General features: G+C 38.9%; 1 protein-coding gene across 1 annotated transcript in view; it reads left to right on the top strand.

Annotated features, from left to right (window-relative positions):
* FANCI (FA complementation group I) overlaps positions 1-14,015 on the top strand; it is a 52,038-nt gene that overhangs the window by 21,993 nt on the left and 16,030 nt on the right. Inside the window, exons 15-26 of the mRNA XM_063448895.1 lie at positions 2,651-2,781; positions 3,346-3,416; positions 3,572-3,686; positions 3,804-3,926; positions 4,138-4,206; positions 5,706-5,807; positions 6,783-6,962; positions 7,067-7,188; positions 9,062-9,226; positions 9,970-10,149; positions 10,919-11,085; positions 11,770-11,843. Of these exons, the coding sequence (XP_063304965.1) occupies positions 2,651-2,781; positions 3,346-3,416; positions 3,572-3,686; positions 3,804-3,926; positions 4,138-4,206; positions 5,706-5,807; positions 6,783-6,962; positions 7,067-7,188; positions 9,062-9,226; positions 9,970-10,149; positions 10,919-11,085; positions 11,770-11,843 (1,499 nt within the window). The remainder of the gene's footprint in view (positions 1-2,650; positions 2,782-3,345; positions 3,417-3,571; positions 3,687-3,803; positions 3,927-4,137; positions 4,207-5,705; positions 5,808-6,782; positions 6,963-7,066; positions 7,189-9,061; positions 9,227-9,969; positions 10,150-10,918; positions 11,086-11,769; positions 11,844-14,015) is intronic.

Below are 14,015 nucleotides of genomic sequence, written 5' to 3'. Positions count from 1 at the left end.
CTGAGTCTGAGTGAGCTGGGAGAAAGTGACAGGCTATCTGCAGTTTAAAAGAGGCCCAGTCGTACTATTATAAAATAAATTATACGTACACTAGGTAGAGTTTCTCACATCAAATCTTAAGGCTATAAATGCAATGGGTACATTTTGTCCCGGTGAGTGGGGATGAAAAGAAAGACAAAATACTAGTTCAATATAGTCGGAAAAAAGTATTGGATCTATTGATACATAAGTGGCACACTCACAAAGGAAGAGCCAGTAATTACTAGGCTCAATGTGTAAGCTGGATAGGATTTATGGGGTCCTATTCCCTCTTCTATATTTGCTGGAAACTGCTTCCTTTGATTGTAGTTATAAATCCACCAAAATTCGTTTGTAGTGAATTAGATGCTTTATTTTTCAAAAAGTGCAATAAAAAAATAAAAACAAGCAAAGTCTCTCTGTAGCAAAACACGTTTCACCTCTCCTGGAGGCTTCTTCAGTTGCTGTATCAAAGTCTATGGTTCTTTAATTGGCGTCAACAGGAGTTTCCTGTTTCGTCTGTGTAGAAGGAAGTGAGGTATGTGCACGTGTGACGTATTTCCGGCGCTGTGCGTCTTTTCTGGAATGCAACACAGTGACGTGCACCTGCACTGGTACGCATCGCCGCTACTCTTGGAATGCAACGTTGCGCTCCACCATTCAGACACACGTCTCCCTCTCTCGCGGCCGTTTCCCACAGTCTTCAAGCTCATAATCGCGCTCACTTCCCGTCCATGTCACATGGGCGGAGAAAGAGCGTAAAAGAGAGAACCTAGACATAATAAAAACAAGAACAATATGTTATATGTATGCAATAAAAGATTCTTAAAGTAGAATACATTCTTAATCAACCTAAAGACCAATTTAAAATATCCAATGTGGTGAATAGAGTATGGATAGAAATACAAATAAAACACCAATTTTCTTGACTTATATCTATATATTATTATTATTATTGATATTTATATAGTGCCAGCATATTCCGTAGTGCTTTAGAATATTATCAAAGGGGGAGATTTAACAATAAATGAGACAATTACAAAAAACGGAACAATAGGGTGAAAAGGGCCCTGCTTTAACGATATATGGGTAATAATTCATTGAAAGGTTATGTTACAGTGGCTGACCAGATGTCAATTAAAGTTAATTAGTAGTACATCCTAATTGACATTCTTTACAATTGTAAATATATATGCTAAAATTTCTTTACAGGAGGAAATCTAATATATTAAAACATCAAAACACCCTATTTTCCTACTGTTATGCCCATAAATTGATAAAACACCGTGGGATAGTTGTTCCCACTTGTGGATTAATGCTCTATCGAAAAATAGGTCAAGTGTTGTTACTTTACAACTATTTAAAAAAACAAAAAACTTGGCAATAAAATTTCTACTAAAATGGCAGATTACAAAATCTGAATTTAAACCATATGGGATCAGAGTGTTAAAATTAAATATGAATTTAATTTCCTCTGTGACTAATTTTTTGACATAGTCTCCTCCTCTCTAGTCTCTTTTTACTTCCTTTATAGAGCAAAAAAATAAACCTTCCAGATTCTGGTTATGTACCATTTTAAAATGATGTAGAATGCTGTGGGTCTCTACACCTTTTATAATGTTCCTCACGTGTTCTGCAATTCTAACTCTCAATTCCTCACGTGTTTTGCAATTCTAACTCTCAATTCCTCACGTGTTCTGCAATTCTAACTCTCAATTCCTCACGTGTTCTGCAATTCTAACTCTCAATTCCTCACGTGTTTTGCAATTCTAACTCTCAATTCCTCACATGTTTTGCAATTCTAACTCTCAATTCCTCACGTGTTCTGCAATTCTAACTCTCAATTCCTCACGTGTTCTGCAATTCTAACTCTCAATTCCTCACGTGTTCTGCAATTCTAACTCTCAATTCCTCACGTGTTCTGCAATTCTAACTCTCAATTCCTCACGTGTTTTGCAATTCTAACTCTCAATTCCTCACGTGTTTTGCAATTCTAACTCTCAATTCCTCACGTGTTCTGCAATTCTAACTCTCAATTCCTCACGTGTTCTGCAATTCTAACTCAATTCCTCACGTGTTCTGCAATTCTAACTCTCAATTCCTCACACGTTCTGCAATTCTAACTCTCAATTCCTCACGTGTTCTGCAATTCTAACCCTCAAATTATTCTTTTCTAATTTCGCACTTTTATAAAGCACTATTACACAGATCCGAACCTGCAGAGCCGCCATTACCAATTTATTTATTTGTACACCTGGGGGTGCACATACCATGTGTTGGGAACCCTGATCTAGTACAAACACCATTGCTGGTAATTTAAACCTTTCCTAGGAAATGTATACTGGTCTGTTATTAACAGCAACAATTAAATACAGCATATACCCCAAATATCCAAAGATATTGGAGTTTGTTTTCTTATTATTGCTTCTACGGAACACCATGTAGGATGGCAGCATATGTGTTTCATATCCTACTGATGCCTATTCATAGGCTGGGTCTTGAGTAGACTGTAGGTAGTAGTAAGTTTCTTGTGTCTAGTGTCTGCAGTATTAAACCTATGCACCCCATTAGTCTTTGTTTTGGTAGAGCATACTTCGTTTGGCAAGTAACACATTGATATGTGGATTTACAGATCTGCTTTCAGACATTGTTGTTTCTGCGCCACTGATTCTTCAGAATTCATCATCTAAAGTTACTGAAGCATTTGATCACCTGGGCTATCTACCTCTTAAAACTGTACAGGGCCTGTTGAAAGCTGTTCAGGTAATAATGTAACAAGTGTATGGATTTCAGACATTGCAATGGATATTTCAAAGTTCTAATCTGTTACTGATTTATTGCTGCACACACGTTGTCAATATCCACTATCCACTCATCTAATTCTTATACTGTAGTTTCGTTATATATTTAAAAAAAAAAAATGCAACTTGTTGGAAACTTGCCATGAGAAATATGGAAGGAACTCTAATACTGATGATCTCCTGGCTAATCCAATGCTACTGTATAAGTATTGTCTTCCGTTCTGTGCTTGGTCACAAAGTAATAAGGAAGCGCACCCCCCCCACCTCCCCTAAGCAGGCTAAAGCAGGCTGTGACTTTACTGAAGATAGGGGGTCACATTTAACTTTAATTTAGCAAAGTAAGTGTGAAAGGGTTTTTAGAGACTGTATAAATAATACTTTCTTAATGCTGTTTAAAAATGCATTATGTTGTATGGCATATCACATATGCCTTTCTATAATTTCATGCACAGCTTTTTCATTTTCATGTTTATTGAAGTTGTGTTTCGGAAGCTATGATCTGAGAATACCATTCATTCTTTCACAGCCCCTCCTTAAAATCAGTATGTCTATAAGGGATTCACTCATTCTCGTACTTAGAAAAGCAATGTTTTCAAGGTAAGAATGCTGATCCCCCTCATCCAATTTTTCTACAAACACTGTCCATGAATTAATTAGTCTTCACTCTTTTTCTACTACCTGTTTGAAGTTTTTTGAAGCTATTTTAAGATTTTGCAAAAGTAACAATTTAACTTTCTCTTGTGTGCTGGCAGTCAGATAGATGCACGCAAATCAGCTGTTGCTGGATTCCTGCTTCTATTAAAGAATTTTAAGGTCCTTGGGAGTTTGTCGTCCTCGCAGTGCAGCCAAGCCATCGGTGCCAGCCAGGTAATTACTATTGGTATTATTGTGATTCACTATTTAATATTCCGCGTTAACATAGCAGACCCTGTCTGTATGCAGTCATCCTTTCTTCCATTCTTCATTGTATTTCATATTTCACAGGTACTAGTTGATGTTCATACACGCTATAACTCTGCCGCTAATGAGGCCTTTTGCCTGGAAATTCTGGGTAGCCTGAGGAGATGTTTAAGTCAGCAAGCTGACGTGAGGCTTATGCTTTATGAGGTTAGTAATGTATGTTTTCATGTCTCTTATTTCTTCAGAGCATTAATATGCTAAGGATATTCCAGTGTGATAAACAGTGTGCTAACAAACTCTGGATCCCACGACCTAGAAAATAATCAACACTGCAAAACATTGAATCCTTCATTTATTAGTAAACAACATAATAAGGAAAATAAATCTTTGTTTAGTTTTGTTCTGTTTGTATTATTAGGGATTCTATGATGTTCTGCGCCGCAATTCCCAGCTCTCAAGCTCCATTATGCAGACTCTATTGTCACAGGTACGGCAACTACACGCAAGGGACGTAGTTGGATAACTTTGTTATTGGTAAGTTGCTGGCTTAGCACAGCAACTGAGGAATTATGCTCTATTGCAGGTATTAATTTCCTGTCCTGTGCTAGTAAGCTGTTGCTTTCCTTAGAATAGCTGAGGTATTAGCCTGCGGTCACTATTTATACTCTCCTTTGGGCCATAGTAGTCTTCTATTTACCTTGTAACATACAGCACAAGTACCTTGTTATCTTTGGCCATATGATTACTTCTGGCAATATTAGAACCAGTTTCCACCATTACCATTGGTCTCCCATATTTGCTATCTCTCATTTTGTCTATTTCATAGAAACATAGAATGTGACGGCAGATAAGAACCATTCGGCCCATCTAGTCTGCCCAGTTTTCTAAATACTTTCATTAGTCCCTGGCCTTATCTTATAGTTAGGATAGCCTTATGCCTATCCCACGCATGCTTAAACTCCTTTACTGTGTTAACCTCTACCACTTCAGCTGGAAGGCTATTCCATGCATCCACTACCCTCTCAGTAAAGTAATACTTCCTGATGTTATTTTTAAACCTTTGTCCCTCTAATTTAAGACTATGTCCTCTTGTTGTGGTAGTTTTTCTTAGTTTAAATATAGTCTCCTCCTTTACTGTGTTGATTCCCTTTATGTATTTAAATGTTTCTATCATATCCCCCCTGTCTCGTCTTTCCTCCAAGCTATACATGTTAAGATCCTTTAACCTTTCCTGGTTAGTTTTATCCTGCAATCCATGAACCGATTTAGTAGCCCTTCTTTGAACTCTCTCTAAGGTATCAATATCCTTCTGAAGATACGGTCTCCAGTACTGCGTACAATACTCCAAGTGAGGTCTCACCAGTGTTCTGTACAATGGCATGAGCACTTCCCTTTTTCTACTGCTAATACCTCTCCCTATACAACCAAGCATTCTGCTAGCATTTCCTGCTGCTCTATTACATTGTCTGCCTACCTTTAAGTCATCAGAAATAATCACCCCTAAATCCCTTTCCTCAGATGTTGAGGTTAGTGTATCTGAGGCACAACTTAATAGAGCCTGATTAGATACACATTTACTGATTGTAGTCTTAGCCAGTCCTTAGCTACCCCCGTACACTATTTGATATTTTATTTTAAGCTGTATACAACATTTACCAACTTTTGGAACCTAGTGTTTCACCATTTTGTAGTTGTCTAATCTACATGCTCATGATAGACTGGTGCTATCCTCTCTGATTCTTTTTCACCGGACCTGCTGGTCAAGTGAAAAAGCTGTTTAGCTTAGTCTGTTAATTTGCATGTTCTCACTGGTGGTGAACTGAAGACAAACTATAGGTTTCATGTAGTGAATTATCCACTCTTGCTCCCCCATCCCCCATTTGTTTTTATTTTTTCCCTTTTTTTATGTAACATAGACTTATGTTGTGACATAACTTACAGTGCAAACATTCTCAGTCCCCTTTTTTAATTTCTTGTTCTGTACAGTTAAAGCGTTATTATGAACCAGAGCCCGATCTGTTGCCTCCTGTGAAGCTCGAAGGTTGCATCACTGCTCATGGAGAGCAGATATTTTTGCAAGAACCTCTGGTACGTTTCACATAATATCCCCAATTTTTTTTGTTTGATTTTAGTCTGTTAGTACACTTAATACTTGAAATTTGGTGCCAAAAATGAACACTGCACAGAGGGAAGGGTCAAAAGAGGCTTTAACTAAAACCATTAAATTTTAGTCGTGTCCACTAAAATCAGCTGGAGATTTAGTGGACTAAAACTAAAACAATTCAGATGACTAAAATGGCGCTTTAGTCAAAAGACTGTGACTAAGACTAAATTGAAATTTGATGCCAAAATTAACACTGGTTGGTTCATAAAAAAGCACAGGTCAAGGAGATCAAAAGATCATTGAAATGTCTGTATTTTTTGCAATGCAACATTTGTGCTCCCTTGCAGCTTTGCATAGTGCAGCGAGTCAGAGCCATTAGTGTAGTATGGAACATCGTGTCCGATTATATTTTAATATCAAAGTAGAAAATTATATTCAGGCAGCAACTGAAAAGAAAGGAAAATTAATATCAAAAAGTAGTGAACCAAGGGAAGGTCGGATTACAGTGTAATGAAAGAGGATAGATGTGGGGACTGCAAAAGGCTACATAATCTCCATGTTTTTGTAGTGCATATTATTATTGTCATTTTTATAGTGCCAACTTAATCCGTATCGCTTTACAATGTTATAAAGGGGCGAGATAAACAACAAATGAGACAAATTATTACCAGGAATACTAGGTTGATGAGGACCCTGTTTAAATGGCAACACTTGATGTTGTGGGATGAAAATGAAAAGCACTTATATGGGTATATAGCATTTATTTTCTGCAGGAGTTAAAATAGTTACATATAATTCCACAGTAACAGCTGTAATTAATTGATTTCTCTCCAGCAACAACTGAATGCTTCATATTGGCATAAGGGTGTTTCATTCAATATTTACCATTAATTAATATGTCCTGCCAATCCTACTTGAAATGATTGACACCTGAACAAAGTTTCTGTTCTTGCCATCAGGCCCACTTGCTCTGCTGTATTCATCATTGCCTCAGCTGGTACAGGAGCAGTTTACAGCAGCAGAAAAACGGAGAAGATGAGGATGATGATGATGAAATGGGATGTCAACAAGACCTTGATGATATACTGATTTCCATTACTAGGAGAATGATTAAATGTGATTTAGAGGACTTTGAATTGGTGATCCTCTCTTTTTCCCTTTTATTTTAAAACATTTTTGTGGCTCGTATGTAGAACATTTGTCCCAAAATTATGCTAAATAATCTTTGCTTTCTTTAATATAGGATAAGTCTGCAGACTTCTCCTTATCATCTGGAGTCGGAGTAAAGAACAATATTTATGCTGTTCTGGTGATGGGACTTTGTGAAGTCCTGATTGAATATAACTTCACCGTGGCAAATTTTAGGTAAGAATCTGACTGCACTAAACTTTTACTCTACAATCAAATTTTATAAAGCAGGGGTGGGCAAACGATTTTGTAGACATGCAGCTTCCATGATTTGCCATTCTGATGGCTGGGGATGTGATGAGAAAGTATCATAGCAGTTGTAGTCCTACATCATCTGGGTATTTACCATTTGCCCAGCAATACTTTAAGGGAACTCTCCAGGCACTTGGAAAAATAAAGTGCCCATCTTAATAGGTTTACTCCCATTAGTCTTTTATATCCCACAAATCTCCTGCTCTAAACCTACATTGAAAAGTTTGTTAGTTGCACATGTGCTATTCAAATGAGGTGAACATTCTCATTCATTGAATTAAGTCAGTGAGGAAACTCTTACTTTAGTGAGTTGAGGTACTTGATAGCAGATTACAACGAATTGCACATATTTGATGGACACCGGACTTTACACTGGAGATCAGTGATTCAGCACCTTTGTGTCATAATACACAACCAATAAATTCACATAGCACTGAATGAGAGGTGAGGAATTAACTGTGCTATCACTAATCTTTTATGCATATGATGTGTTATCTTTAAACAACAAACGTGCATAGGCATTTTCTAAACAGCTCTGCATGAATGCGTGTAGAAGTAAGAGGTCTTGTAGAATGAAAAGGGTGTGGTAAAAAAGATAGGCTTTAGATGAGAAGGGCACTGAGCATTTATTGTTTTGCAAAAACTATGGAAAAATTGATCATGCAAAAAAATACAGCATATTATTGAGACCAAAATCGATAAGATTTTATGTTGATGTCTGTAGTGCCACTTTTTACCCCATAAGGACGGTGGAAATTGTCCAACTTCTGAACCAAAAGAAAACCTAGAATTTGTGCTGGGGTCTCTGGTGTTTAGACCGGGATCACCCCCACTGGTCCAAAGGGGGGTAGACAGGGCTGTGCTAGGGTTTAGCAGTAGTCCAGTATCTGGTAAGCTTGGAGCATGGCCGCCTCTCCCGTCAGTTACCCACCGCGTTAAGTCTCACCGCGTTCTCTTAGAAGTCTGTTGCGGCAGTATAACGTTAAATAGAGCTCCGGGGGACATTAATCATAAAGAAATCCGTGACAATGTTAGGAGCTCTTGTAGAATGCGTCTGACTGCCATACAGGCCAGGCCCCACCCCCTTTCCCCCAGTGTTTTTAAGGGTTTCTCTTATTGTGTATTGTGTTGGTTTTCTTTCTACAGAAAGGGCTTTCTTTTTATATTTTATTTCAGGATTGGGAAAACGGTAGATCACCAGATGTTGTAGAACTGCAACTTGCAGGCTAAGTTGACGTTCTAGAACATCTGGGGATCTACTGTTTGCCCCAACCTTTCCTATATGTATACCTAAACCTAACATTAACATATACTGCATCTGTCAGTTTGGGACCACTAAATATGCATGGATTAAATACTTATCACACCAAAATATTAGTTCATTGTGTCCTAATGTTGTTAAAGCTCACTCTGTGAAAGAACCATATGGAACGTCCTAATGTCCTATCATTACTAAATGCATATATAATGTAATTTGTACATAATGCCTTATTCTGATGTGACCCTTGAAATACACCAGATCAGTGTGAAAAAGATGGTTTTAGAATTAGTAAATGGAATATTTGGAATTGTTTATGTACAATGCATGGAAAACTGTTTTAAAATGTAAATTCTCTTCCATTTTCCTAAAAATACAATTGGCATTGAATAACTGTTAGACACGTACATACATAGATTCTGTGAGCTTGATTATTCTATAGACAGTAGCATGTGTCCTGCTTTACTTTGAAAGCACCATGCTTCTCATTTTCACTCTGCTCTTTGTAATCCCAAGAAATGTTTCCTACTTTATCTCTAGCAAAAGCAAGTTTGAAGACATTCTTGGCTTGTTCAAATGCTACACCAAGCTGTCTGATATCTTAAAGGAGAAAGCAGGAAAAGGCAGATCAGCTGGGAATAATAAAATGTCCAGAAGTCTTGTTTCAATGCATTTTGTTTGCACACTTTTAACATCGTTATTCAGGTAAAGTATACATTATCAAATTTATACTTTAGAATACTGTATGATTAGATCTCGTCTTTAACTGAGATGCTTGTGAATAGATGAATTAATGCATGATGCATTGTTTTAAATTATCCTTGTTTAAAAAAGTAAATCTAGTCATTGGGGAACCCGCACTTGCTAGTGGTAAGTGAACATTTTGAGCCCTGCTGTAATTCACTCCTGATGATAACTAGAGCAGATGATGTTAAATATCAATTAAAAAATAAAGCATGTCCCTACTTACAATGTATACAAAACACTCAGTTTGTACCGTACGCACCACTTATTATGCCACATTTCTTTCTAGATGCATAAAGTACAAAAAGGTTTAGGCAATCCAAAGTTCAGAAATTGCATTTATTGAAGTTACATTGGGCTTCAATAAATTGCCATTTCTCAACTTTGGAGTGCCTAGACCTTCTTGTACTTGCATACTGTCATTGTGACCTGGTGCTTGGTCCTGGTTTGGTTGCACCCTGGCTCAGAGTGATGGGATGGAGTGCAGTTCCTTATTGTTTTTTTCTCCAAAACATTTTTTATTGTGAATGCATGACATGAACAACATCAGCAACTTAGAAGCAGTCTTGACAGTTAGAAAGAGACATTCAATCACTTATATTCACTATTTTGTAGTTTCCTCAACATAAACCAGAATAAAACAAAATAAGATTTACAAAACAAAATAGGTTCCTTATTGTTTTTTGAAAAATATTTCTTTTTAGAGACAGCACCCGAAGTCACGAGGAAGCTTTGAGTGTTCTTCGAGCAAACCTAGACTTCATGCGGTACTCTGTTTGTGTTGCTTTGCAAAAACTTCAACAGATTGAAGAAACTAGAGTCACAGATGGACCCGATGGTCAGAACAGTGAAAAAATGTTCCAGTGCATCTGTGAAATAACTCGGTAATGGCCATTAAAGGCTCCTTAGAGTATGTTCCTTTCATTCTCTTCTTTCTATTTCTGTTCTTTACATTCTCTCATTTTATCGCCTTTTGGCTCCCTGCATTCTCTTCTTTCTCTTTTTGACGGTTTTGGTCAGGCTAAACCTTGAGTGTAGGGGTGTGTGTATTGATTTTCTCACCTCTCCGGTTAGTATATATTTTTTCTATTCCTCATTCTCGAGTCTTCTACTAGAGGCCTGGGAATCTGAGGGATTTGCGCAGTATCTTAGCTAGAACTGCACTCTGGACATGGATCTCAGATGTCCTACCTGGAATCTGCTGAAGCCACTCCCCCAACTTGGAGTTTACAGCCCTGAGCGCTCCTATCACAACTGGGACTACTACTGCCTTCACTTTCCAAATCCTTTCTAGCTCCTCTTTCAGTCCTTGGTATTTGGCAACCATCTCAAGTGCTTTCTTCCTGATGTTATAGTCACTGGTTATTGCAACATCCACCATCACTTCTGTTCCTTGTCTACAACCACAATGTTGTTGAAATGGAATATAGCCCTGTCATTCTCAACTACCCATTGGGACTTCTCCTTTCTAGACGGAGGCAGGTCCAGCCCATATTCTGTGCATATATTTCGGTACACAATCTCACCAACTTGGTTGTGCCTATCGGTTTATGCTGTCCCTGCTAACATCTTCACATTGGAGGCGTGGTCAAGAGATTGATCAAATTTCATGCATGTATCAGTTAAACAATAATTATATCCATTTGTATCTAGGGTACTTTTGTGGCGGTACACCTCAATTCCAACTTCAACAGAGGATTCCGGGAAAAAGGACAAAGGGAAAAACATATCATTGCTGTGTCTTGAGGGTTTGTTAAAAGCATTTAACACCATCCAGCAACATTATCGACCCAAAATATCACAGTTTTTTGCTGCTCTGGGTAAGCACTTTTCAGAGCATACGTATTCTCCAAATTCTTATGTTACAAATGTTTAGACCTCTATTTCTCCAGTGATCACATCTAAACACAGGGGTGTCCAAATTGCCCCTCTTACATTTATAGATAATGAGTACACTTGGGCTTTTTAGTTAATAGTTAAATGGCTGGTAAGCTTTATGTTAACAATAAAAATATGATTTCTTCATGGAAGGCAATCTACTATCACGCTCTTATAATAAATAGTTAGAAAGCCCCGGTTCTCTTTTTTCCACTTTGCTAAATGAGTAATGTGAACTGTGGTGTCCATTGCAAACTTTGCAACGGATTAGACTGTTTCACTTAATGACACAATGTACTGAATGAAGTATGTGTGTCAATTATGCTTATTAATACAATTCTAAACGTCACATTGATGGAGCCTGGAAATGTGACCGATTCACACCATATCACATCACATGTTTGATTCCATGGCAAATGTTTCAGGAAATGTAGTATTTCTTATTTGCTCAGATTATAGTGATAAGAATACACAGTGTTAATTTCATTGTATTTACACTAATTGCTATAGACCTCTAATACCCGAATACACACCCAATTGTCTGAAAGTCTAGAAAATAGAGACGGCAAGTTTAAGTCTCCGAAACACAATTTTTATGTTTTCTTTTTAATCTTGATCTGTCTCAGATGATGATGACAATGAAGATTCTCTGGAAAGTAATGTCACGGAGAGGGTTGCTTCTCGTATTAAGCAGTTTCAAGTAAGTGTCTGAATTATATTGTCTCTACTGGTAGCCTGTGAAGCAATAGTTCAGTTAAGGTGAAAGATAATGGATGCTATTGGGTAAAAAACAATTGTGGGATCTTGTTCCCTTCTAACAGCATGCAATCAGTTTTATGTAAACACTACTCCTTTATACTTAAGCAGGGGTAACCTTCATTTGGTTACTAGTAAAAGAGTGCATAGGTTCTTTTCTAAGCTACACATTCTCAAGGACTGCAAAGAAATTAAACCCCTAAAGTGACACTCCACTGTCCAAATATAACATTTAAAAAAACACTTTAAAAAAAAAAAAAAAAATGTATTTTAATAAATTTAGAATAGCATATACATCTTTTCCAATATATTCGATTAAGTATAAAGCGTGTGCATATTAACGTCATAATGGGTATGTTAACAGTAAAGGGTAAAACAATAGGGATCTGTGGCCAGATGTTGGTCAGTCTTTGTTGACTTATGTTGATACCTGGTGGCATAGTCCCGTGGACCATTGTGTCATAGTGTGTCGCAAAGGGGTCTTTTTACTCCTTCTGTCTCTGTGTGGTCCCCGTTACTTGTCGGGTCTAGACCTAGCAGCCTTGGGTAGTGGAGTCAGCCTCTTTATTGTGTTACTGGACGGCGCACTGTGCTGATTTTTGTTGGTGCTCTCCGGTTCCCCTTGATTCTTTGTCAGAGGTGGTGTCCTCCGGTTGCCCTTGATTCTTTGTAAGAGGTGGTGTCCCTTGCTGTGGCACGTTTGTCAAGCCGGCCTTTTGTAGGAAGGTCTCCAGGTCATCCTCCGAAGTGAGCGTGTGTCTCTCTCCCTCAATTTCTGTGAGGAGGGACCCCTCTGTGCCCCAGCTGTACCTGATATTGGCGTCTCTTAGTTTCCTGGCTATAGGTGCCAGTTGTCTTTTCTCCACGAGGACGGAGAATGGTGTGTCTGGGTATATAGCTACCCTGTGGCCCTCGATTGATACTGTCCCCAGTTCTCTGGATTTAGTCATTATGGCAGATCTCACGGAGATGTCCCGGGTCAGCACAATAACATCTCTGGGTGCTGCAGCAGACTTCCGTACTCTAAACGCCAAAGTGATCTGAGGTAGGTCAGGTTTGTCTGTAATGCCCTTGGCTGTCAGGAGGGTGTGAGCATAGGGTAGGAGCTGTGTGTTGTCGACCTCTTCTGGGATGCCTCTGAGGCGTAAGTTTTTCCGCCTGTATCTGACCTCCATTGTGGTAATTGTGCGTCTCATTTGTTTTACCTGTGAGGTAAGGTCTTGTATTTCACGGCCTGAGGTCTGGAGCTTTTCATCTCTGGAGGTTTCTCTTGTTTCTAGGCTGTTGACTTTCTGCCGTACCTCCTCCACCTCTGTCTGCACTTTCTGTAGGTCGTCCCTCCAGACCTGTCTCATCTCCATCAGGAGCCTTTTTATGTCGCCTTTTGTGGCAGGTGCTTCGTCTTCCTCAGACTCCGTGGTGTAGGATCAAGGAGAGGGCAGTGAGTCTTCCTCTTCCTGGGAGGCTTCAGATGCATAGGGCGTGCCACGGCCTCAGGCGCCATCTTAGCTCTCTGTGAGGTCGCAGGCCTCTCGAAAGCTAGTCTGATATCTGGCTGTTGGGGCTTGGTCGGACCTTGGTGCCTCTTGTTTTTCTTCCCCATTCTCTCTGCTTGGGGGGTGTCTGTCTATCGGGTGGAATTTCCACGATTTCGTGGTGTTTTCCGTGTTTTTGCTCTGGGTCTGAGCAGAGCTCCGTGGGAAGACGTCCGCTCAGTTTCGCTGTTGGCCACGCCCCCCCCCCCCCCAAAAAAAAACAAAACACTATTTATTAGTTATACTCTTAATGCATTATTTTCATCAAGTGTGTATGTAAAAACAGCTGGCAAGAGCTGCATCTTTTCTGCATCTTTTGATGCAGAATTCTTCCCTAGCAAAGACTTTTTGTGGCTAACCATTCACATATGTCCAAATGCAGCTCAATGAGAAGTCTGTGCAAGGCAGCTGCCCTGAGCCATTTTCTGGCTTTCAGAGTTTAGTTCCATTGAGCGAAACTACCAGTAAATAACAGTACCAGGTCTCTGACAGCTGGGGGGTGGGGTGTGTAACATTTCTAGTGAAATCTGCACTTTTTGTAAAATGAAGAAAGAGGACACGCTGCACACGTCAAGTGCTTT

This window comes from Pelobates fuscus, chromosome 3 (genome assembly GCF_036172605.1).
Source record: "Pelobates fuscus isolate aPelFus1 chromosome 3, aPelFus1.pri, whole genome shotgun sequence".
Taxonomy (NCBI): Eukaryota; Metazoa; Chordata; class Amphibia; order Anura; family Pelobatidae; genus Pelobates; species Pelobates fuscus.
The sequence above is the reverse complement of the archived record's forward strand: the minus strand, read 5'-3'. Positions and strand labels throughout refer to the sequence as shown.